The sequence below is a fragment of the Lacerta agilis genome, chromosome 5 (genome assembly GCF_009819535.1).
Source record: "Lacerta agilis isolate rLacAgi1 chromosome 5, rLacAgi1.pri, whole genome shotgun sequence".
Classification (NCBI taxonomy): domain Eukaryota; kingdom Metazoa; phylum Chordata; class Lepidosauria; order Squamata; family Lacertidae; genus Lacerta; species Lacerta agilis.
This window is the reverse complement of record NC_046316.1, coordinates 67478352-67505072: the sequence shown is the minus strand read 5'-3', so window position 1 is coordinate 67505072 and position 26721 is coordinate 67478352. Positions and strand designations below refer to the sequence as shown.

The window sequence follows — 26721 nt, the reverse complement described above, 5'->3', positions numbered from 1 at the left end:
TTGTTCTTGGTATGAGCTTTCATGTGCATGCACACTTCTTCAGATAGTGCACACGAAAGCTCATACCAAGAACAAACTCAGTTGGTCTCTAAGGTGCTACTGGAAAGAATTTTCTATTTTGTTTCGACTATGGCAGACCAACACGGCTACCCACCTGTAACTTTCCAGTCATGTGTTACTCCATGTGATCCCTTATTTTCAAATCCGAAACTTGACAGCTATGGGAGGGCGGTCCCCTCAATTATTTTGATGGGGGGGCAGCGGCGAAGGGACTTCGGCCCCTAGGAGTTGTCTCCTATGCCAGCATGTGAGTTATTTCACAGGTGGAAAGGCAGCCCTGCGGAGTGTGGGGCCTCCCTCCTGCTTATTCTAGGAGCCGAGGGCCTGGGCATTTACCCCGAGGGCCCCGTTGTTTCCAGTAGCGAAGCAGGAGCCCTGACAGCCTCGGCCTGTTGCGGGAAGTGGCAGGGAGGCTCTGACTCCCACCCCGCTCGCCCAAGGCAGCCATGTGCGAGAGAGAGGCGGCTGGGCAGCTGGAGGGGAAGCTTTCCCGCCGGTCGTTCTGCAGAGTTGCCAACTTGGGCGCCTCACGCTGCGAGCTCCGTCTCCGCTCCGATGCCTCGCCTCGCGCCCCCTCGAACGCCGAGCGACGCTCCCCCCCTAAAAAAAAGAAAGAAAGCGCCGCGGAGGTGGATGGGGGGGGCGCGTGTCACGCCTTCGAGCTGATGAGGGAGGAAAGGGAGAAGAAGCAAGCAGGCAAGCCCCGAGTTCCGCTTCCTGAACGCGGCTGAGAGGCGGGAGAGCTGCCAGTCTGCGCCGCCGCCGCCGGACTTTTCCTGCCAGCCGCTCTGACCCTCTCATGGCTGTGGAGAAAACGCGGAGATTCACCCGGAGCCTGCTACGACCCAGCCTGGCGTCCGAGCACCGCCAGAGCGCAGCCGCCGCCGTCGCCAGCCGCTGCCGGCTCCAGCTGAGGGTGAGTTCAGTTCGCCTCTTCTGGAGAGCGCGGGAAAGGCGCGAAGAAGCGTCGTCCCGTCTCCCCGCGGGCGCCGCCAATGAACTCGCGCTGTCCCGTCTCGCGCGCTGGCATCCCTTGGCAGGGCGCGCTTACCATGTGGCTTGGAGGGGGGGGGACGTGGAACAGCGGCGCAAAGTGGGGGGTGGCGGAGGGAGCCCTAGCGCCTCCTGTCGCTCGCGGGGGGTTCCAGCGTTTAGTGTCGCGTCTGTCTTGGATCGGAAGGCCGTTGTTTCGATGTGTCCCCTTCAATAGTATTGAGACTTGGCCATGCGTATAGCGCTGTCGAGCGTTCAGAGCGTCTCCCGTTCGTTCTCTCAAACTTCTAAGCAAACCTTAATCTGGGAATGCATAGCTGAGCCGTAGAGCATGAGACTCTTAATCTCAAGGTCGTGGACTCGAGTCTCGTGGGGGTGGGGGGGTGGGGGGGGCAAAAGATTCCTGCATTGCTGGGGTTGGACTAGATGGCCTTTGGGACACCTTCTAACTTTGGGACACCTTCTAACTTTACAATTCTATGATTCTATAAGGGAAATCATTATTTTCCCACCCACCTCTTTCATATTGCAGATGGGGACGGGGGAGAGAAGCAGGGCTGAAGCTTTCAGACTTGAGGTTAGCCGAAAAAGTGGCACGCAACAGTGTTGGATGCATGTCTATTGGGGTTTGATTCTGGGATCTTGCTCTCAGGGAGATGCAGGTGGGATTGCAGCCTTCCTTCCTAAATTCCCCACAGAAGCAAGATTCAAAGCAAGGGCTTCCTGCTCCAGCAACTCTCTTACTGAGTAATACTATACTATGCATGTGTGATCAGAAGCAAATCCCACTGTTCTCAGTAGGTTTTACTCAGTAGGGTAAGTGTGCATAGGATTGAACCCTTAGGCATGGTGTAACAGCAGCTCTTTAATTAATAAGATTGTGGCAAAGGTCTTTCATATGTTATGGTGTGTTGCATAGGACCAGTGTTCAAAACTCCCAGCGTTTTGCTACGGGATTTCATTAATGCAAGCAGTTTCTGAGCTCTGGGAGCAGTACTGCGCCCATAATATTTCAGATTGAAACTGCCACTGCTGGAAGGAAAGAGGGACCTTTTTCTGCCTCCCCACTTCCAGCCACTCGCTGAAGACTGGAAAAGGGATCCTCATAAGAATATTAGTGGGGTGGGGGGGGGAAGTATGGCTTTGTTTTTTGCAGTCTTAAGATGAGGACTAGGCCATGTGAAAAATGGACATAAGATGCGTTCATTTTCATCTTTGTATTCTTGTTATTAAAAAAAAAAAAAGCGAGCCTAGACACTCCATTGTGGTGCCTATAACCTAGGTTTAAGGTGCCATTTAGCTCCTAGCTTTCACATCTCAGAAACACTGCATAAGGCACACTTGGCAAATGCACACCGTGATCAACTCCTGCTTGGAAACCAATGTCTCCACTGTGGAAGGATGTGTGGTACCAGAATCCGCCTCCACAGTCACTTAGGGACTCATTTATTACTGCTTTTACCATATCTTGTTTTATCTAACATGATTTATATCTGTTGTTTAGCAAATGTATCTAACATATCTTGTATAACTGCAGCAGGTTTCTGCCTGAATTCTTTTCTATGTGCTATGGCCAATTGGCTAAGGCAATAAACTTTGATGTGACTCATTGTTAAAACTGTGTTTATGGAAGACAATCTTACTTGGCTACGAGTGATCACCGAAGAAGAAGAAGAAGAAGAAGAAGAAGAAGAAGAAGAAGAAGAAGAAGAAATGACATCTGTCTCTTTGTAGCCATCTATGCCTATGTTGGTACTTTCAAATAGTAACAACTTCCTGCTGGGTTAATTTGTTGCAGCTAAAACAGCCAAAGAGGACTGTATCTGCTTAAAGCATAACAAAATATATTGTGATACATAATAATAATGCCATTAGCTTTCCTATACCAGAGTCCAATTTATCATGAAGTGGACTAGTCCATGAAACTCTATTCCATTATGAATTTGTTATGTTTGCAGGTTTCTTTATTGTTCTTACTTTCTAACAGAGATCCCATCCAGCTACCCCTGTTGCACAGAAAATGTCATGACCTCCATTGTAAGGAGGGTTCCATTGTTTTTACAGGGTTTTTTTGGGGGGGGGGGCTTACCCACCTGAAAAATCACACAGTTTACTATAGACCACTGAGCTATCGATTCTGATTGTAACGCTTGGGGGAAAGATCTGATGTGTCCTTGGTCTGCAGTGAGCAAACATTGCCAAATTATTTCCTGTAATTTTTATGGACATGCGGCAGTACAGGAACATTGGCGCAAACTCTTGTGTCTCTTGCATAAGAAGTGGGTGGATGAAGATGTTCCATTCATAAACCGCCTTTATTATGAGTTCATCATTGATTGGCAATGTTTCCCCATGAAAAAATGATGTCTTAACTAGGGACAATTTTGAATGACCAGGCTGCCATGCGACTATGACAAAAAAAAAAAACCTTCCTGCTTATTGCCATCTATGGCAAGTTCTATGACATTCTTATTCAGTGTAAGAATACCCTGCCCATAACAACAGTTTTTGGTTTACATGTGTGCAAAAAGCATAACTGGTTTTTCCTAATACTGGCTGTTAGAACCATTGGGAGAAATTCAATGTAGTTTTAAGAAGATAGTTCCAGCAGTTCCAGCATTTCAGCATACCAGATGGAACAATCTCCCCTCTCCTTCTTGCCCATGCACTATTCTAGGAGTTCCTCTGAAAGCCACCCCACCCCAGCCAATGTGAGGGGCAAATCAGGGGAAGAGAGGGGTGAAAAGTAGAAGACCTTATATTTCCTTCTGCTGTCACAACTCATTAGTTTATTGTGACAAGAACAAACTTAAACCTTAGAATCAACATTGCTCCTCTCCTCTACTCCAGACATGAGAAGGCATTTGGAAGCTTCTGCTTCTGATTAAATGCAATTCAGTATTGCATTCAGATCTAAACAGCGGTAAATCATAATGATGGTGTGTTGAAACAAGACAGCTTCATAATCCATAGTTTGAAGTTGGCTTGTTGCAAGCAAACTGTAGTTCAGATTAACCTCCCCACCCCTTTTCCTTTTTTGCATTCAGTTCACAAGCAGCTATGGTTAATCACAAGTGAAAGCTTCCAAATTCCAAATTCTGCAGCTGTGCCAAGGGAGAAGAGAAAAGTGGGAAATATATGAGCCTGAGGCTTCTCTAAGCTAATCCTTGTCGTGATAAACCATGGTTGATTGTGACATCCAAAGGCACTGTCAGTGTGGGCTCAAAACTGTATAATTTTTATTGTTAAGTTACTGTTGGCTAGAGTACTGCAGATCTGGAAAATGCTATATATATTTCTTGGCTATTCACTCGGCCAAGGATTGTAGCCATGTGTGAACTTACAGAAGGAATTCCATCACCAAGTTCATTTTTATGTTGCACAGCAACAGATTTCTGGCAAAAGAGTTTCCAGCAGCAGTCATTTGGCAGTGATAAATACACCCTCTTGAGTAAGTAACATAAATTACTTAGGTTTGATACATCAGAGTTATACAATGTATGTATTTGTGTGTAACATTAAGCTAAACCATGACTTAGTGTAAATGAGTAAACATGCAGGTTCCTGGAGTGAAGAGCTGCTAAGCCATAATGTGATTTAGCATCATGTCTGAATCTGGGCTTGTGGTTTGTTTCCTCCAGACAAGCCACAGTCATTATCAAGAACAAGCCTTGGTTACTGCTCATGGTTTGTCTGGCATGAGACAAACAATAAACCCCCACTTGGATGCAATGCAAAACAAAACCATGGTTTCAGCCTGAGTAGTGCTGCAGCATGAGGACTTGAGGTGCAGTAGTCATAATCTTCACTCTGAGAACCTTAATGTTTGTTTGTTCATGCTCATGCTAAACCATGGTTTGGCTTAGTGTTGCATGCAAACCAGGTAATTTCCTAAAAATATTTACCTTTGTTGTTTCCAGAAACTGAAAATATATGTACAAAACAAAACAAAAACACCCAAGGGAAAACATCTATTGTACAGTATTTTAAAACATAATCTGAAGGTTGCACCACACAAATTTACAAGTCTTGCAAGTGTCACTGAAGCTATTTAGCGTTACATGCCTATTAATTCTGAAGTTTTAAGACAGGATATTTCTGGCATATAAATAGGCTGGGTCTACACTGGCAGTGAAATGAAACAGAAATTAATGAACTGCATGATTTAAGCTTCCAGGACAAGAATTATATTTTTGAATGTCCCTTCTGAAAAATGTGTGGGCCAGGCCAAGGAAACATCCATTGAATATATTAATCTACCTTCCTGTTTTGAAATTTTGTGGTTAGATCCATCCTATGCCCAGTGACATAACTGAAAATGCAGATAGAGTACAGAGATCTTACTAGTTTGGAAAGCATCACATTCTGGATAAATTTTATGCCTGAATTGATCTTATTCAAATAAACTTATTTCAGATTAGATGTGAGGGGAGAGTGTGACCCACTCATGACTATTAACTCTTTCAAGGCCGGGGTTTTATTATTTTAAATTGAATTCAATATATGTTTATCGTACAGTCCCAATGCATTATATTTTCTTTATCTCCAGTTCTCAGCTTTTTGAACAAGTGTATCTTGATGATGTACACATATGCATTAAACCAAAAGCCTATCCACTTAGATGCCAAGTAGGTGCACCTACTGATTTTTTTCTTCTTCTAAACAACTGTTAAAGCTGAAGGATCCCAATTCTATTTTGCATCTGGCCATCAGTATCATAGCCAACACACTAACAACCCCTCCAATAAATTATTAGTTTATATGTAATAATTCATTAGTGAGAATATTTAAGTCTCCAGAATATACCATAACGTTTAAAGGTTGTTCTGTGTTCATTATTTTGATCTGCAGTTTTCAGTGGATGCAATGTAACTTTTTCTTTTCACCCACCCTCATTGTTGTTAATTGTGACTGGATCATGGGGCAACAGGAGCTTTAAAAAAAAAGTCTGTTTTGCCTTTCTTGCAAATGCAACATACTTGTTAATGTTGAGACTTAGATTTATTGACAACCCCAGCAGTCAGTGCTCGCACCCCCAGCTGGTGGCGCTGACTCAGATTTGGTCGGATTTGCACGATCAGCAGGCATATCTGTTTCGTGACCAAACCTCCCTAACAAAAAGCTCAACAACTTTGGGGTACCCTCCCCCCCAAAAGCTCAAGAACTCCAGGCAACGTTACCAAAAATTGCAATGGGGGGGGGGGGGTTTGACAAAAATATTTTTGCACCAGGTACCACCTGACCTTGCTACGCCTCTGTCCAGACTATTTAAGTTAATGCTTAAAGCAGACCACTGGCTGCTTAATGCAGAGCATTGCAATCAGTGAATGTATTCTAAGCATGTCTAATACTGTGGCCTATTAAAGCCACAGTAAACTATGGGGGGTCATTTCTAGAAACAAAATAAATAGTCATGGAGGCTGCTAGAAGCTGAATCTGTGTAGCTGGTGCTCTGCACCTTTGCACTATCTGCCTGCAGCAGTTGATTATGCGTAACAGCAGCGGAAGATGTGGACACAGCTTGCCATGTGTAGTACCTGCTTCGTGTACACCTGATCAATGTAGGATGTGAAGTGTGATTCATGTGTGTTTACTCAGAAATAAGTCCTCTTGTATTTGAAGGGTCATATTCCCATATACGTGTGCACAGGACTGAAGCCTTAGCTTGCAATCCTAAATGCACTTGCTATGGAGCAAGCTGCATTGAACACAGTGCAACTTGCTACTGTGTAAAGCATAGGATGCCACTGTCAGAATCCCAAGGTGCCACAGTGCTTTCCATCTGTTCTCTTCATAGCAGGAAACAAAGCAGGCATTTGTGCTTAGTTCATTTCACCCAGCACCATTTCTGTGCAGCCTTCACTCATCATTCATTTTGGTACAGAAGCCCCACTGAAGTGAAGATTGTGCTGCAGCAGTGCTTGGTAGATTGCTCCCTGCATTTGTTTCAGTAAGCCTCTGCATTCTCTTCCTGATGAATACAGCTGCTGATGTTGAGTTATCTGCTAGGAAATTTCAAAATGGACAAAGAAAGTTGAAACCCATGTTTAATTTCACTCTGTGAGTAATTAGACACTGCAGCATTGCCACAGGATGTGGTTAGGGGAAACAATGGTTCAGCGATATTCTAACACAAATTTTGTGTGTGGGGGAGAGAGACAGAGAGAAAGTGGTTGCAGTCCACTTTCACTGTAGTAGTCCTGTTATCTCTAGTGAGATTCCCTTGAGTAAATGGTGTGCAACCTACATTCTGTGCTGTTTAATGGGAACAATTATTATTTTATTTGTACAGAAGGGTTCACCCCACTTTAGAAGCAGAGCTTTGGATTTGAATAGACTGAGACTATTATAACTGATAGGTTACCGGTAAGTGGTAGGGAATTGGCAGAAAGCCCAAGAAGCATTCTTCTCTAGTGAAATTGGAATATACAGTGTGTCCCCTGAAGAGCCAGGATTAAAATGTGAACAGATAGCAGATTTGCAAGAGCTACTCAGCCAACTTTAGTGACTTTCTCTCCTCTACTTTCTCCCTCTGATTTGTCCACAGGAGGTCTGTGGATCCAGACAGTTATGGTAGATGTATGTTAAGTAGAATCTGGCTATATCAGGTTCCTACAAGTGTTGTTGTTGCTTGTTCTTGCTGTTGTTACTTACATAGTTCCATTACTGAACATGGCACTTTACAGAATACAAGAGAACAGGCTACTGGCCAATGGCTTTTCAATCTAAAATTCAACACAGGGGGAATAGAGAAAGGGAAGGGAAGTAGAGGCAGGGCTAAACAGGGAAGCAATATACATTAGTTTCAGTTACACATCCTTAGCCTTAGTTGCAGGCTGTGTTCTACTGGACATGGGAACTAGTGCGCTGTGCCAAAGGCTTCATGGAAGAGGTGGGTTTTGAAAAGGTAACCCTATGAAGCAATAGAGGTGCCATCTGTTAGCCGTCACTTTAAATAATGCAGATGGGTTTTAGAGAGAAAAGAAACTGGTAATACTCTACAGGGTAATCTGAACAAAAACTTCCAAAAATTCTGCTGAATATTTAGTCTGCGGTAAATCTCATTTTGTTAAACTGATCTTACTGTAGGATAATTTCTCTCCCTGGAGAAATGTTGTGAAGAGGCTCACTTCTTAACATTTGCGATATCATTCAATAGGCTCAGCTACCAACATATAGATTTATCTCATAGCTACTGGAACGGTGGATTAGGAGGCAACCAGAAAAGGGCAGAGGCAAGAATGTGTTGCTTGCAAATTCCCTGGCTGCTGGACTCGCCCTCTAGGAGAGACCAAGACAAAGGGCCAGTTATTCCTGCAGCTCTGTCCAACTAGCTTGACACCAGAGATGAATTTGTTCCTCGAAAGAGGAGGAGGTAGAAAAAGAGCAAGAAAGTCCAGCCAAAGGAATAAAGCATAACAGAGATGGGAGAAAGGAGAAAAGAAGTAGCAGCAAAAGAGAGAACAAAAATGAAATGGAAAAGGAGAAAAGAATCAAAGAAAGCTGCATCCAAGCTTGGACAGGTGGGTGGATGACTAACAAACTGACCCTTGAATTCTTGCAGACTCCAAGATAACACACACACCCCTTAATTTAGGTGTGCTTCTATAAGCTTTTGTAATTTTTAAAGAAAGGATAAAGTTTTAAACTAACAAAAAAGAAAGAAATAAATCATTTGGTCTATGAATCATGTTGAACAGCAAGCATTTCAAAAGGTTTGTAAACTTCAAAAAAAATATATAGCAAATTAGCTTTAGCTTTACAAAATCTGTTGTCCTGCTGTGGAAAAGTAGCAAGTTTGAAGTGAAAGAGCTGAAATAAGCAATTGGCAAATAGCTTGCAGTTGCAAGGGAGGAAATGGACTGATTATCATGAAAGATCAATTGAGCTGAGTCAGTCTTACAAAAGGAGGACTAATAAATGTGTTACAGGTGGCAATATATCTGAACATAGTAATATCTCTCAGACCTGCTATGATTTTTAGTTTCTACCTTGTCAGCTTCAGTAATTCCTAATTAGTTCTTCTGAGGATATTATTATGTATTTCTTGTATTTTGAACTTTGTTTTATGGTTGATGGACCATAATAAACATTTGATTTATTGAATCATGCAAATCCCCAACTGCAGTCTGAAATAGTCGGGGTTGGGCCACCTGTGAGGCAGACTGAGGCAGCCACCTTGGGCAGAAGAAGCCCAAGAGGCAGTGCTCCCATGGGTGCCCTGCCCACCCTGCTGCCTCCGATGATAGCAGAGAAGCGGCGATGGCTTCCGTGAGATCTTGCAAGAGCTCTGTGAGATCTTGCTAGGACCTGCCACTGCCACTTTGTGGGCACTGCTGCACAATCCAAGGTAAGGGTGCCTTCAGCAGGGGTAGTGGGGTGACACTTTCCTGTTTCACCTCAGGACTGGAGATAATGCAGTCAATATGTTTGCTACCTGGGTTGCTCTTTGTATAGTTAGACTGCAATATTTGAATGGCAGATATGTATTCAGATGGTGATGATGTGCTCAGCAACCAAATGAGGAAGGGAAATAACAGAATGCAAATTAGGGGGCATTTAAGAGAAGGCCTAATCAATGAGGAGATGTGAAGAGCCTTAGAAATAAATGCTGGGAATATGTGCATACAAGATAATGACAAAAATGGTAAACGCATGCATATTTACTTGTAGGCCAGATTCTTGTGATCCTAATTCTATGTGTGTCGTTCCCATGCCTCAGATTAGATTGTACACATGGTGAGAAACAGTACTGTATTTGCATACTCCTCAACTGGGTCAGTGTGTGAACCAGCCTTCAGTCAAGGGCTGGAAATATTTAGCTCTAGTGATGGGTGAAATCCCCCTTCTTGAATCATATATTTTGGTCTTTCTGAGCTCTCTGAAAGATCTCTTAAGTGCATACCCACACACCCACATAAAGAGTTCCTAGGTTCAGAAACACCTAGCCAGGTGGTACTCTTCCACTTTCACAAACCCTCTACTACTCATCCACCTCCCTACTCCATTTCCAACCATCAAATTTCAAAAGAAGGGAATCTGCAGTGAACTCAGCATAGACAAATGGTAAAAACCAATGACTCACCCTAAATTCCTATGGTTGCTAACTGCAATGATGTATACATTTCAATATCACAATGTGCAGTGTTTCCATAAAAAGATAACATCTCTAAGTATACCCACTGCAGACTTGCAACCATAGCATAAGATGGACAATTTTCCCAGTCTTTGCTGCCAATTTGCCTCCCCACTCCCCACTTATAAAACGATAATAAAAGAGGGAGCGGGAAGGAAACCAGTAGCATATCCAAATTAACCTACCATATATACTTGAGTATAAGCCTAGTTTTTCAGCACATTTTTTGTGCTGAAAAAGCTGCCCTCGGCTTATACTCGAGTGAGGCGGGTGGTGGGGGTGGCGAGAAAGAAGCCCTTTCTCTCCGCTCGTGCCGCCACCCGCTCTCCCCAGTCAACCATTCCTTAAGAAGTGTACAAGAATGGTGGTTCTTTACTCTCCCCAGGCAGCTTGTTCCATTCCTGAACTGCTCTCATAAATGCAAACTTGGCAAAGGAGGAAGAGGAAGGAGCAGCCCAAAGGGCTGCTTTTGGGCTGCTCGTTCCTCCTCCTCCTCCACAGCGGCAAAGGTGAACCGGCTTATACTCGAGTCAATAAGCTTTCCCAGGTTTTTGTAGGAAAATTAGGTGCCTCGGTTTATATTCGGGTCGACTTATACTCGGGTATATACGGTATATAGGTATAGTATACTGTATACTTATAACTTGGTTAGCCAGTGTAGTGTCCTCCAGGCAATCAACTACAACCCTCGCCAGCTGTGGTCAGCATGGCCAATGATCAGGAATGATGAGAATTGTAGTCCAGCAACACCTGAAGGGTACCACATGGACAACCCCTCTTCTATAACACACCCTACACCTATCTACCCAGGCCCTGAGATCTGCAGGAAAAAGTCTTCTGAAGCTCTGGCTAGTAACTGTGGTACATTGGGTGGTAGTTTGCTATAGGACCTTTTCTGAGGTGCCAGCTATGGAATACCCTCCCATCAGAAATGCGGCTGGCATAAGTTTTTATGCCAGCTGAAAACTTCTCTTCACTGAGGTACCGTATTGGCCTGAATATAAGCCACACCCAAATACAAGTCACACCTTTAAAATCCAAGGGGGAGGGAGGGAGAAAAACACAATACCCGAACATAAGCCGCTCCTTTAAAATTCCGCAGGCACTCACACCTGTTCTGTTTTTGTTGTTGTTGTTGTTTAGTTGTTTAGTCATGTCCGACTCTTCATGACCCCATGGACCAGAGCATGCCAGGCACTCCTGTCTTCCACTGCCTCCTGCAGTTTGGTCAAACTCACGTTGGTAGCTTCGAGAACACTGTCCAACTATTTCATCCTCTGTTGTCCCCTTCTCCTTGTGCCCTCAATCTCTCCCAACATCAGGGTCTTTTTCAGGGAGTCTTCTCTTCTCATGAGGTAGCCAAAGTATTGGAGCCTCAGCTTTAGGATCTTTCCTTCCAGTGAGCAATCAGGGCTGATTTCCTTCAGAATGGATAGGTTTGATCTTCTTGCAGTCCATGGAACTCTCAAGAGTCTCCTCCAGCACCATAATTCAAAAGCATCAATTCTTTGGCGATCAGCCTTCTTTATGGTCCAGCTCTCACTTTCATACATCACTACTGGGAAAACCATAGCTTTAACTATAAGGACCTTTGTCTGCAAGGTGATGTCTCTGCTTTTTAAGATGCTGTCTAGGTTTGTCATTGCTTTTCTCCCAAGAAGCAGGCATCTTCTAATTTCATGACTATGTCACCATCTGCAGTGATCATGGAACCCAAGAAAGTAAAATCTCTCACTGCCTCCACTTCTTCTCTTTCTATTTGCCAGGAGGTGATGGGGCCAGTGGCCATGATCTTAGGTGTTTTTTTTTATGTTGAGCTTCAGACCATATTTTGCGCTCTCCTCTTTCACCCTCATTAAAAGGTTCTTTAATTCTTCCTCATTTTCTGCCATCAAGGTTGTGTCATCTGCATATCTGAGGTTGTTGATGTTTCTTTCGGCAATCTTAATTCCGTCTTGGGATTCATCTAGTCCAGCCTTTCGCAGGATGAATTCTGCATATAAGTTAGATAAGCAGGGAGACAATATACAGCCTTGTCGTACTCCTTTCCCAATTTTGAACCAGTCACTTGTTCCATATCCAATTCTAACTGTAGCTTCTTGTCCCACATAGAGATTTCTCAAGATTATGGAGAAAGCTTATAGAGTTCCAGAAAAAAACATCTATTTCTGCTTCATTGACTATGCAAAAGCATTTGACTGTGTTGACCACAGCGAACTATGGCAAGTTCTTAAAGAAATGGGAGTGCCTGATCACCTCATCTGTTCCGTTTTACCATATGTCTATTTCAGCAGCGATACCGTAAAAGCCCATTTTTGTAAGGTTGCGAATTTGTGCCACACTTTAACTTTTCACGGTCAGAATTTGGGGAAAAAGTGAGGCTTATATTCAGGCCAATACGGTATTTCTGAACAGTTGATAAGTCATCCATTTGTAATGCGGAACTATTTTCTGCTGTTTGCTTGGTATGTATTGCAATACTGGCCTTAATTTGTTACATTGTGTTTTATAATTTCAACAATAAGATTTATATGTATAAACCACCCTTATGATGATGGCCGTCATAGCGGTTTATTAGAAAACATATAAATACAAATAGTAGGGCAGGCTGGTAGCCGTGGAAGACTAGTGTCGAGTAGTCACAAATCAAGCTGAAAGTTGGTGTCCTGTTGGTTAGTTTACAGGTGTGTTTGACTTGATGCATAATGGCTTAGGTTTGTTCAAAGCCCTCATTTCTTAAACACATTGCTATCACTCTTAAGTAAGAAATTGATGGCTAACATTCACATTTATCTTTGGAAATAGGAACTCTGCACAGGTAGAAACAAAATTATATGCCATATATGGTGCATGTATTCTTTGTGGTGTAGCGTCATGGAATATAAAAGTACATATATTGCTGAGTCCAAATACAGCTTGTTTAGCTTTCTTTTGTTCTTGATGGTAAGATAGACTGACTGGGAGCAAATATGAACTTGCATCGCTTTGACATGTTGACCTAAATTAAATGATGCAGATATAATGGTGTTTAATGAATGCAGCTAACTTACAAGCACCAGCAGGAGAAAAACACCTCTTTTCTAACTGGAGACAACTGATACCAGCGTGGATGTGAAGAAAGGAAAATTAAATCTGATCAACAAAGGGACGTTTTTGCTGGTTTTATTTGTTGCTCTGCCTGTTTAGGTTTTCATTATTACGGGTGTAGGCCTGTTACAGGGCTGGCTTGCCTGTAGCCCACCAAATGTTGTTGGACTCCAACTGCTATCAGCCCTAGCCATCATGATCCATGACCAGGGATGACAGGTTAGGTACCCCTGGTTTAAATGTTTCTTGAAAGTAATTTACCCTTCAAGTGGATTTCTCTCTGAACCTATACTGCTAGTTATAACTACAGTGAACCTCCACTCTCTCATGGAATTCTTCCATACTTAATCTAGGACAAGAAAAAAAAAGGATATGAATTTTTATGAAAAAGCACATGCGAAAAGGGTATTCAAAACCTTTGGTTAACCTATTTGGTATGAGAAGACCTTATCTGAAATCTAAAAAGTTCTTACTAACTGTAAATTTAAAACGTCAGGTTGAGTCATTTTTTAATTACCACAAGAACATTAATTTATCTGTTTTTTTTAATTAAAACCTTCCCAATGCCTGCTTTCCCTTGATTATTTCCAGCAGTAGCTATGTGTAGTATAAACATCTCATTCTGCTGAGCAGGAACCTTGGGTCGGATGGGTGGAAGGGGGGGACCATTTTATCAGGATTGGACCCACAGCAGGTGGCAAAGGATTAAAGCCCCTACCCCCCCCCCCCAGATTGGGGCCTCTGTACCTGCTATTTAACTTATAAAAGCCGTTGACATAATTGTTAATTGTATGAAGGGCATGAATTGTTATTTGCACTGGTGGATGTCCAAATGAATACAGATGCCAATGATCTGAAATAAGTTTATCTTCTGCATACAACGGAGTCAGATAAACAAAGCAAAGGCAGTGGGACTTCAAAAGCTAGTGAAAGTCTTATGCTGCCCACCTTTGCAGAATAAGCATGACAATCAGATGGCTAAATTAAACATTATTAACTTTTGCTAAACAAAAAAAAGACTAAGCTAACAAAAGCAAATCAGTCATGAGTAAACTCATGATCAAATATGGAGTGAAAAAAAGAAGCTATGAAAAGGATGGCTTATAATTTCCTCTCTCGGCATACGCTCTTATTGTTACTTTGTGTTCTGGCACCTACTTAAAGGGTCTGGATAGATTTCTATTTCCACCCACCCTTGTTCTGGTGGGTTCAGTTTCATAAACGCAGAATGTCTATCATCTGTGAAGGTGAAATTGAACGGCATTTTGCTTTTATGCATGCCAGTTGGTATGTAGGGATGGTGATGATTTTCTCAACAATTGAACTTGCACTTGAGCGGAGCCCCATTAATTCAATCTACAGCCAGAAGAATAGGGTGGGTCCTGGTGTGTGAGAGTGAGTGAATTGTCAAAGGCCCAGGGTAAAAAATCATAGAGTTGGAAGGGATCCTGAGGATTATCTGGTTCAATTCCTTGCAATGCAGCTGTCGAGATATTTCTTCAGCAGCTGCACCTCTGTAGGGAAGGAATCGCGCAGCTTAGGTGCTGGAGGAGACTCTTGAGAGTCCCATGGACTGCAAAAACATTTAATTTATCCATCCTTAAAGAAATCAGCCCTGAGTGCTCACTGGAAGGGCAGATCCTGAAGTTGAGGCTCCAGTACTTTGGCCACCTCATGAGAAGAGAAGACTCCCTGGAAAAGACCCTGATGTTGGGAAAGATGGAGGGCACAAGGAGAAGGGGATGACAGAGGATGAGATGGTTGGACAGTGTTCTCGAAGCAACTGGCATGAGTTTGGCCAAACTGCGGGAGGCAGTGGAGGATAGGGTGCCTGGCGTGCTCTGGTCCATGGGGTCACGAAGAGTCGGACACGACTGAACGACTGAACAACAACAAAGGAGCTGCCACAGAGAGTGTTCCTTCCCAAACCACCACTTCCCAAACTTGCAAGGGCAGTGGTTCTATCATGACGATCCCCCTCTGTTGATCTTAACTCCTGGGAGGGTCTGTAGCGAAAGGACACATTCTCCCACTCTGTTCTCTGAAATTATTGGTCCTGTCTCTCTTGCTGTTGATCAGCATAACGGAAATGTAAGCACTTCATCCATTTTTAATGAAATGGTTATCTTTGCACTAACTAGTGACACCATCATGTCATGTGGAGTTAACAGAAATGAAACATGGGCTGGAACTGCCTTATTATGATATAACTCCTCATACCCACCTCTACTAGTTCTGACTCTGAAAACTGGTACAGCAAAGCTGTCAGATGTAAAACTGAGACTCTGAAGTAGAAACTGTCAACAGCCAGCAAAGTACCCTAATTTGCTGAGGGGTTTGTCCCTGTTTCCCCTAAATATGCAATAGGATGTATCCATTTTCCATCCACTGGCTACTTAAGTAGTTTTTAGCAATAATTGTTTTTTAAACTGTAACCATACAAACATACACAAAGTAGGCAAAGCATCCATAAGCTCACCCCAAAATAATGTCAAAATACTGGGGTATACAAGCAAATGGAAAAGACTAGATTCAAAAATAATAATTTCTAGGTATTAGAAAAGCATGTGTGAAAAAGATTATTCTGAAAAGATCACAGCCACAACATTTTTGTGCTTAAAGAATATGCAGCAAATAATATTTAATCATAGAGTTAGGACCTGGAGGTGATCCAGTCCTTCTGTGGAGAGCATGTCAGACAGCAATGCATATTATGCTTAAATGAGAATTACTGGTACATTGTGGATACCAGTTGTTGGGAATCACAACTGAGGAAAGTGGTGTTACACTCTACTTTTGTGTTTTCCATAGGCAACTGGTTAGCCGCTGCAAGAACAGGATGTTGACCTAGATGTAGTTAAATCACATTCAATTAAAACTATTTGGAAATAAGATATTTAGGGCTAGAATTTAGACCAGAACTCTGATTCTGAAATAGTTTCTGCCAATAATACAATGGCATTTGTATTTACATCCCCTTTCTGAGGTGTGCGTATCTCTCTTTTTTTATTTACTTGTTTCTGCCTATAATTACCAGTGTTTCATCTCTACTTAAAGCTCATGTGTTGATGTTCAGTTCCCTTAAACAGTACATTCTCTACCCACTCGACCTCCCTAAGTGAACTATTGCCTGTTGTCAAATCTTGTCTTGTCTGTGTTTCTGCTGCTTAACCTACATTTCATCTAGTGAGAGGGGGGGGGGACCATGTCTCTCAATGTGTATGGCACATTTTTTATGTGATTTGTTTCAGTGTCAAATTGTGTTTATTCACTGTGAAATAAGAAATCAGTCCTTTTAGAATGATAGTGTTTAATTTTAAATGGTTCTATCTTCAGAAATGTATATGTGTACAATGGCTTATTTAAGAAGGTGGCTAAAAGCCCAAGAGGTTATCTGCAAACCTCACCCAGTTATTAGGGGTGCTTGAGGAAAACATTCTTTGTGAATTCTGGTTTGAATTGGCTTGATCTGCCCTTCCTTACTAATCTGTGGATCAGAACACAGCTTATCTTGCAGATTTTTCTCTTCTCAGCTTAAAAAGCATAGCAAAGATGCATATATATCAAAATGTAGCATAAATTGCATTTAGAATTTTGTATTTTATGAGAAAATAGGATCAAAAATATGTATTTAAATAGAAAATTTCAAGCAGGGGTTTTTTTTGGGGGGGGCAGGCAGAATCACATATTAATGTGGGGGAGAGAGTACATGTATGTAATTTATGTGACACTGAGATGGGCCATGAACAAACTGAACTGTCAAGCCCTAATTTGAATTTAGTTCAGCTATATAGACTTCTGATAATTAAACTGAATGTGACTGACTTCTGAGTAAACATGTTTAGGATTACAGAGCAAGTTCTATTAAATTCCAGCTAATTAAGTTCTCTCTTTGTTTGACAGGTACATTTATTTAAAAGTTATCAGAGACACAAGCTGACTCCCCAGTTGTGTTACATGACCATTTATTTATTTTTCATAGTTAACTGAGACAATTTTCCACAGATTAATTCATACTCTGCATATGCTGTGCATTTCAAGTATTATATACATTGTTGTTCAGTCGTGTCCGACTCTTCGTGACCCCATGGAGCAGAGCACGCCAGGCACGCCTATCCTCCACTGCCTCCCGCAGTTTGGCCAAACTCATGCTAGTCGCTTCGATAACACTGTCCAACCATCTCATCCTCTGTCGTCCCCTTCTCCTTGTGCCCTCCATCTTTCCCAACATCAGGGTCTTTTCCAGGGAGCCTTCTCTTCTCATGAGGTGGCCAAAGTATTGGAGCCTCAACTTCAGGATCTGTCCTTCCAGTGAGCACTCAGGGCTGATTTCTTTAAGGATGGATGAGTTTGATCATTTTGCAGTCCATGGGATTAATTATATACATTACCTTAGTATTAATTACCACAATCCCATATGATAGTATAGTATTATTATCACCTTGTGGTGATATTTATGACTGAGGCCATATTTGAAAAAGGCACTTGCTTCCTCTCACACTTAAGCACTATGATTTTTTAGGTCTTAGTGAATTAATATAATTGAAATCAATTGGATTTTTCTTGCATATACTTTCCCCCTACCCATTAATCTTAAGTACATAAAGATGCTATCCAGAGTAAACCCATTCAAATTAATGGATCTAACTTAATCATGTCCTTTAATTTCAATGGCTCTGCTCTGAGTAAACCTTAGTTGAATGGCACACTCTCATATGAATCCTATCCCAGTCTCAGCTTTCTGATGAAGTATGGTTATCTGAAGAAGTGTGCATGCACACGAAAGCTCATACAGTACCAAGAACAAACTTGTGGAAGAGGCCCTTGTGGTCTCTTCCAACTCTATGATTCTATGGTCTCTAGGGTGCTACTGGAAGGAATTTATTTATTTATTATTTTGTTTTGACTACGGCAGACCAACAGGGCTACCTACCTGTATATGGTTACTTTGAAAGCCTTTGCAGGGACAAGAGAAACAACGCATGTTAAAGCAAGATACAAAAACAAAGCCAGCTCAAAACAAAACATGGCAATGATGCCGGAGAACAGCAAAGATTAGGTTTTCCTGCTAGGTGACCGAGTGACTTTAGATAGCTCGACAGGAAGTTGCTGCTGCTTTGAGGTGGCATGTTACTTTATCCGAAATGTTCTTGCCATGTTATGTTTCCACTGTTTACAAATGCTGTGACTCACTTGCCACTATGAGGAAGAACTATTGACTTATGAAGGTGAAAGCATACTGTTGTGAGTTTGGGGGATTCCATTGTTGAATTAGCCGGACAAGGGCCACAATGCCCATATGTACAGGTCTTTAGTATAAGAAAGGAAGTTGCAAATGAGTGGGGGGGGGGCTCCCTCAACTGGCTGGTTTAGTTGAACCAAATAATGGTTCTTGTTGATGTTGCTTACTTAAGGTTTTACTTTTTCTAATACGGTAAATGTTCTCTCAGCATTCTGCCTTTAAATAATGAATAAATATTCTCAGCAACCGCATCAGAAGCAAACTTGGAAGAGAGAGGGGGAAAGGACAGTGACAAGCACTGTATAACAATGGCTTCAGATGTGCAAACTCATGCTTTATGCAGCTATTCCCTAGCAGTTGGGGAAATGATTGGTTGGGGGGTGGGAGATACTTCCCAATATCTGGGGAGCCCTGATGTGGAGCTTTGCTTCTGCCTGGCACATATCATTGGTTGGTTCCTGTGCTGCGACACATTTTCACTTCAATACTAAAAAAAGCTGGCACATTTTAAATTACTTTGTGTTTATCATACTCGAGTTTACTTTTTCGTTGCAGAGAGTAAGTGGGGTGCCACGGGAATCTGTAATTGGCCAGTTCCAATTTATGTATTCATCACTGACTGGGCTATCTGCCTGCAATAGTGATGATCCATTGTTCAAGGCAGGACTAAGTCCAAATGCTCGCTCCCTTGGCCTTCTCACCTTTAGCTTGGATAAAGTGATCATCTGGAATTAAAAAAATCATAGTTGTTGGGTTTTTTAATGCTAAAGAAAGTTCAGTAGGCATAGTTGCAATCTGGGAAGCTACTTACTTGAAATATTTCTGGGTGATCTAGCTGCCTTTCGAGGGTTACTCCCTAGAGGGTGCCATATGCTTACTAATTTCCTGCAGTTCCTCATTTGTCTGTTTGCTAACAGTAGTATTTTGAAGAAATTATGTCACTCTTTAACTGAGAGGTATTGTGATTCTCTCTGTGTCTGATGCAAGAGGTTTTATTTTTCAAATGGATGCTGCTCCCCTTTCTAAAGAATGGAGTGTCTATGCACAACAACAACAACAACAACAACAACAGCAACACCCTCATCAACGGCAACTATATTTGCCCACCATTTGTAATAAGACAGTTCAGGGATTCAGAATTAACTTTATATTGATTTCTCTTTTGATCCATTTCTTTTGAACAACGTATCATTGGTTGGTTCCTGTGCTGCGACACATTTTCACTTCAATACTAAAAAAAGCTGGCACATTTTAAATTACTTTGTGTTTATCATACTCGAGTTTACTTTTTCATTGCAGAGAGTAAGCGGGGTGCCACGGGAATCTGTAATTGGCCAGTTCCAATTTATGTATTCATCACTGACTGCTAGATATTCATAGTTAACTACAGCTTCTGTTTGCTCATTCTGTAAGTGCTCTGCTTCTTGAACAGTTCCCTTTGTCTCATCTGATCCTACTTCTATTTTGTGTCACTTTATTGCACTAGATGGACCATTTCTCACAATGATAATGGTGGTTCTTATCCTTTCCCCCTGGGCTGTGAATGTGCTTTGAGTTTTCTTTCATTTGCATGTGTCTGTAACATAGCAGGAGTAGCTAGCTGCAACATATAGCAATGAATATCATATATTTTAAAAGTGCTGTCAAAGCACATTCAGAGTGCTGCAGATCTCATTCTCAGCACTGCAAACCACCTGTCTTAGCATCTAGTTCTTAGGATTCATCAACACATAAGAATACAGTGATACCTCGGGTTAAGAACTTAAGTCGTTCTGGAGGTCCGTTCTCAACCTGAAACTGTTCTTAACCTGTGGTACCACTTTAGCTAATGGGGCCTCCCGCTGCCGCCGCACTGCTGCTGCACAATTTCTGTTCTCATCCTGAAGCAAAGTTCTTAACCCGAGGTACTATTTCTGGGTTAGTGGAGTCTGTAACCTGAAGCGTCTGTAACCTGAAGCATCTGTAATCCGAGGTACCACTGTACGTGAGAGCCAATGTGGTGCAGTGGTTGGGAGAGTATTGGTCTAGGGCAGTGTTTTTCAACCACTGTTCCGCAGCACACTAGTGTGCCATGAGATGTTGCCTGGTGTGCCGTGGGAAAAATTGAAAAATTCCAGAGAATTACTTTATATATAGTCAATATAGGCACAGAGTTAAATTTTTTAACATTTTCTAATGGTGGTGTGCCTCGTGATTTTTTTCATGAAACAAGTGTGCCTTTGCCCAAAAAAGGTTGAAAAACACTGGTCTAGGGCCTGGGAGACCAGGGTTCAAATACACACTCAGCCATGAAGTCCCTGGGTGACCTGGGGTCAGTCACTGCCTCTCAGCCTAACCTACTAGACAAGGTTGATGTGAACATTAGATGAGGAGGGGGCAATGGTGAAATATAAATGCAATAAATAAATAAATAAATAAGATGCAATTCACCCAATGTAAAAATGTTAGTTGTGGCATTGAGAACAATGAGATAGGATGAATGTATGATTATCTGATTTGAATCAAGGTGATTTTAATAGGTGTTTTTCCTTGGTGATTTAATATAGCAATTTAGACGTATTGCTTTACAGATGAATGGAGCTCATACGACTTAAGCATAAAGACTTTGACCATACTGCCAATTGATTGATTGACTGATTATTTCAATTTATATCTTGCCTTTCATCACTTATTTGATCCCTGGTTAAGTAATTTCAATCAAAAAGGCTATACTGAAAGATATAATATACAATCCTACAAAAATAAATTCTGTCAATGGTCAGAAAGGATATGAACAGAATCTGCCCCAAAGCAAGAGAAGTTAGAGATCTACCTTTAAAATAAGACTTCATGCCTTATTATATGGGCCTTTCCCATGGAATCAGCTAGAGAGGGTGACAGTTTTGGAAGGGGAAAAAAGTTTGGTGGTTCAAGCCAAGCAGTTGATCTGCTGTGCTGACAGGTTGTCTTCCTCTGTTCAGCCCAGAACACTTCTTCTGGCATGGAAGCAGTAGAGTTTGAGACTCTTAATCTCAGGGTTGTAGGTTTGAGCCCCACAACAGTGAAAGATTTCTGCATTGCAGGAGGTTGAATTTTGAATTAGATGATCCTCATGGTCCCTTCCAATGCTACAGTTCTATGTTCTGTTTCCCCCAATTTTCTTTTTATCAGACTGAACATGCCCAACACCTTCAACTTTTTGACACATGATTTGCTTGCCACAGTGCTGATCATCATTTTGCACTCCCCTTCATTCCTTCCAGGTTGCCTACTTCCTTCTTAAGGTGTGATGCCCCAGAACTGTACACAGTAGTCGAAACGGCATGTGCCTAGGTGCATCTGGGTGAAAGGATCTTCCTACCTTTTGGGTAGTAACCTGGTTTGTTCCAGATGTTTTGGACTACTGTGGCCAGCGTCCCTGAGCATTGGCCATGCTGGCCAGAGCTGAAAAGAATTGTAGTCCAATTTGGACTACCTGGATGACACCAGGTTGAAGAAGAACTTCAGTAGATTATTATCTGGGCCCTTCCAGATCTCCAAATCTAGTTTATACATTGCTGTCTGTATAAAGATAATTTCATAAGATACCCAGTAAATCAATGGCTGGTTAACAGTAAATAAGTGGAGTGCAGCTTTCCTTTTCTGCAACCCATTTGGCCTACAGTTCCCTTAGTTTGAAGCACAAAACTCCTCTGGCTTTTCACGCACACATGAGGGTGACTAAGATGATAAAGGAATGCAAACCTTATGAGGAATGGTTGAGGGAGTTGAATATGTTTAGCCCAGATAAGAGGAGACTGAGGGGAGCTATGATAGTCATCTTCAAATACCTGAAGGGGTGTCTCATGGAAGATTGAGCAAGTTTGTTTTCTCCTGATCCAGAGGGAACATCCTAAACCAATGGCTTCAATTTACAAGAAATGAGATTCCAACTAAACTTAAGGAAGAACTTTTAGATAGTAAGAGCTGTTCAAACAGCGGAATGGGCTCCCTTGGGAGGTGGTGGACTCTCCTTCCTTGGAGGTTTATAAGCAGAGGTTGGCTGGCCATCTGTCATGGATGCTTTAGTTGAGATTCCTGCATTGCAGGAGGTTGGAGTATGAAGCTCAGGATCCGTTCCAACTCTACAATTCTACAATTCTAGTAATTATAAGAAGCTTGTCTTGTTCCCTTGGGGTAGGTTTTGTTCTCTTTACACTTCTTTATAGCAATTATAAGCCACAGCTTCTTCCTAGCTGTATCTCGAGCAACTCTTCTCTGTAATTAAAGAGAATGGACCTGATCCAGGACTCTTCAGTTCTGTGGGAATTTCCCTCCACTATTTTTTTAAAGGGATTTGGAAAAGAATTGTCTGGCATCCAGTTGCATGGTGAAATTGGGCCTTGTTGCCATAGAAACCAAACTCCAAGCACTCCAGTATGATATGAGTAAAATAACAGCAGCAGCCTGTCATGCCAGGGACATTAATATTGCCCAAGGCCATACAGCAGACACCAGAAGAGCAAACTACATACACCATAATGGAAGTTAGTCAAACCCAGACTGGTGCTATTAAGACCTGCAATGATAAGTATTTTAGTCTCTTATCTCCTCAAAGTGTCAGCTTCATCCTAATGTGCAGAAGGAAAGTAATGAAAATACAAGTTGTGCAGGCAAGAGGCAGCGAGGCATCCCATTTTGAAGCAGGAATGACAACACTGTGTTGCTGCAAGTGTATTTGCAGAAATGAAACTGCTAAGCATAAAAAGTATGCCTTGGACTTTTCTAACGTGTAACTTTCCTGTGCACCAGATCATGCTTCAAGAAAAGGAGTTATCTAGTGAGATGACTTGGAAAAAAAGCAAACTGTTTCTTGAAAGGATGCTAACAAAACTCAAGGCGAATAGATGCAAATGCTGTTTACTATGCCTGTGTATCTCTCATATATGCATACATGACAGAGCGAGAGAGAATAGATCAAAGTACTGCAATCAGTTCGCTCTTGATACAAGCAAAGAGAAACATTTGGCAGTGGGCAGGAGACTTTTTTTTTTTAAAGCAAGCCATTTAATGGCCCTGGTAAATATTTTCATTTAAATGCTGCCATATTGTGACAGATTACTGAGCAATTAAATCCTAATCAACCCCTGTGTAAAATGGTTCCGGAGAACAGTGTTAGCAGCACCATTCTCTTTTTAAACAATCCATTCCATGAAACAGCCGTTCCAAAGATTACATCAACAAGAATTACAGGCTTTCTCAAGTCCCCATGAAAGTGAATGGCAAGGCTCCCACTGCCTACAAAAGCAGCAGAGCCGTGTGTGTGTACTCACATGTCTGTAGACAGAAACAATGCTTAAAAAGTGAAGACAGATGTGACTGCAGATGCAACAGAAAGATAGGAAAATAAGCATAGAAACAAGAATGCCGTTCCTTTTGAAAACATCTTACTTGCAACACTCGCAGCTCTCTTCATTTGTGAGAAATGAGGCTTAGTGCCAACTTCCCCTGAAGTACTCTTACCTCACACAACTGTACCATTAAGATCTTGATATTTATCCAAACGGGGTCATGTGGTTTCTAAGTACCTCTTTTTAGCAGCTTTCTCAATTACTTCTCTGCCAGCAGTTGGAATACTAAGTTGTTAACTGCTCAAACCCTGCTTCTTTCTTTGCATTAATTGTTAGCAATAAAACATTTACAAATGCTTCCCGGTTGGTTACCTTGCTTTTTTTCTTTTTCTTTTAAGGGGTGGTGGTGGTGGCTGCGGGGGTGGGGTGGGGGAGAGATAATCTGTGCTTAATTCCTTGGAAGTGAGCCCTCCTAGAAAGATTTGCCACACACAAGCTGCCTCTGCCGGTATAAAAAATGCCACAGTCTGCAGAAGTGTTTGTGTGGGATCACTCACAAAAAAACTAGTCTTCAAAAGCATTTCATAGCTAAACAGTGGTGTTTTTCATGAAGCCATTGATGTTCGGGCATGAGCTGTGCAACCCATTTATTGTTATTATGTTGCATCACATTTTAATACTTTGACATGTTAATTTTGTTTGAGAAAATGAAACACTTTCATCTAAAGGTACCAGCCTATGTGCCTCAATGAAGCAGAAGCTGGATTTTATTTTTCATTCTTAATAAAGCACTACAACAAGGTATTTCATTTTTAGTCATCACTGTTTAATCCTCCTTATGGTTGTCATTGCTGATTTTCCTCTGTGTGATTGTTAACAGGCATTTAAATGAATCTTGCCAGATTATTATTTTTTTATTAAACAGCTGGTTTATACTTTTCAGCTCTCTGAATCTGGGATCAGGAGGAGGAGGAGGATTATTGCTAAAGGAAAAGAAAAAAAAATTGTTCTGTGTTTTCAGAAACAGTTGCTGCAAAAAAAGGACCTTAATACTCTCTCTCTCTCTCTCTCTCTCTCTCTCTCTCTCTCTCTCTGTGTGTGTGTGTGTGTCTGTGTTATGTTGTTTCAGTGGATCAAATCTTTCCTATATCTGCATCCAAGCTATTTGGTTGTGATCAGATGATTGCAGCTCAAGGAAATGATTGGAGCAAGCTGGCTGGCTGCAGCTGCACTGTAGGCTGTTTTCAGGGACAAGGAGCTACTGTTTTTCAAACATAGCATAAACATAGAAGTTATTTTGTAGGCTTCAGGATGCAGCTATGGGCTGTGCTGCCAGCATTGTTCTGCTTCAAGCCTTTCGTTCAGTGGTACAGAGGAACTGTGCACATATTTGTAGAAGACGGCAAGAGGAATTGTCACATGAAATCCTGCCTCTGGATAGTGATGATGAAATGAGCAGACCCAGAACTCTCATCATAATGGTACCGTATACTGTTTGCATACAGTGACAGCTGAGAGGGGTTTTTAGGACAATTGTTTTGTGATATCTTGACTTGCGATAGAGAGTGGGGGAGAGGGGGAGAAAAGAGCATTTGCTAACATGCTTGAAACTCTGTAAAACCCTCTAATTGAAATTCTGCCTGTTACCTAACAGAGTGCAATTTCCACTTCTCTGCAGCTGAAACTAGGAAAGGTCTGTATGCAATAGAGAAAAGGGCATTTTTGCTATCTGGCAGGATTTGTTTTTGCATTTTGTTCTAGTTGCTGCAAACCTCGTCATTTTATTTTGACTATAATCTGTTTTGAATTCTGTAGTGCTTCTGTCATCTTCCTTCAAAACTTCTGCCTCAGTGGTATAGACACAGCCATATTATAGAGCAAAGTGATTTCCTAGCACCTTCCCATAGTTCCTCACAACCATTTGTTGCAAATGATTCCTTTTAGTATTTTAAGTTTTTTGTTATTTTATTTTTTTATGGGAGCTAGAGATTTCTTTACCCTGCCAGTGGGCTTTTCCATAATAAGAGTGACTTATTAGATTATGAATAAATACAAGAGATCTCTCCATATTTATTTTGCTTTGGTTGAATAGAATCATGGTGACTTGGGCTCAGAGATGTACCTCCAATTTAAACTAGGTATATTGTTTGTGCTAGAATTGGCTTTTTCAAGCAGAAGATTTAAGAGTAAGAGCACAATGAAATGAGACCACCCTCCTACTCCCCTTTCCATTCCCCAAAACACTCCAACTGAATTACTTTTTTTTCCTGATTAGGGTATAAAACAAGAATGGCCTTGATTGTTTAGTTCTCAGCATTTTATTTCCAGTTACCATGACCACAGCACAGTGTTTTCAGATGCACTAGTACATTGCAAAGTCTCAAGGCAGGTATGATGTTGCCTCATGTTAATATTGCTCAGTTCTGCATGTTATGCACATCTTTCCCCACAGGGTAAAGTATCGGTGAATATCGTTTTGGTTCCTGCAGCACATTGCACCTGAGTAGATAGTCCAGAATGCTGCTCCATAGTAAAGAGCCTCATAATCATTCATAGACATTCAGATATATGGAATGTAAAAGGGGAAAAGTGTGATTTTAGTCCTATACGCATACCTTATGACATGTCTACATGGTTCATATTGGATATCAGCACATTCTGTCCCTGCAGAATACATGTTCAGCATTCACTTGTGTTCTGCCAGTCTAGACAGCTGACACGGACTATTGTGGGACAAGTGTGGACTGTGCAGTCTCTGTGGCTGACTCCCTGTTTTAACAAATGATATTCCATGTATCCTCTAAGTATCATCCTGATACTACTATTAGCACCATTGTTAGCACAATTGCCGTAGGAAGGATTTCTCTTTACGGACCGCAGTGGCCTGTCTTTGC

The 26721-nt window shown here is 41.8% G+C and overlaps 1 protein-coding gene across 1 annotated transcript in view; it reads left to right on the top strand.

Moving 5' to 3' along the window:
* The first annotated feature begins 767 nt into the window (after window positions 1-767).
* DOCK10 (dedicator of cytokinesis 10) overlaps window positions 768-26721 on the top strand; it is a 168098-nt gene continuing 142144 nt past the window's right edge. Inside the window, 1 exon segment of the mRNA XM_033150272.1 lies at window positions 768-976. Within this exon segment, the coding sequence (XP_033006163.1) occupies window positions 860-976 (117 nt within the window). The 5' untranslated portion in view covers window positions 768-859.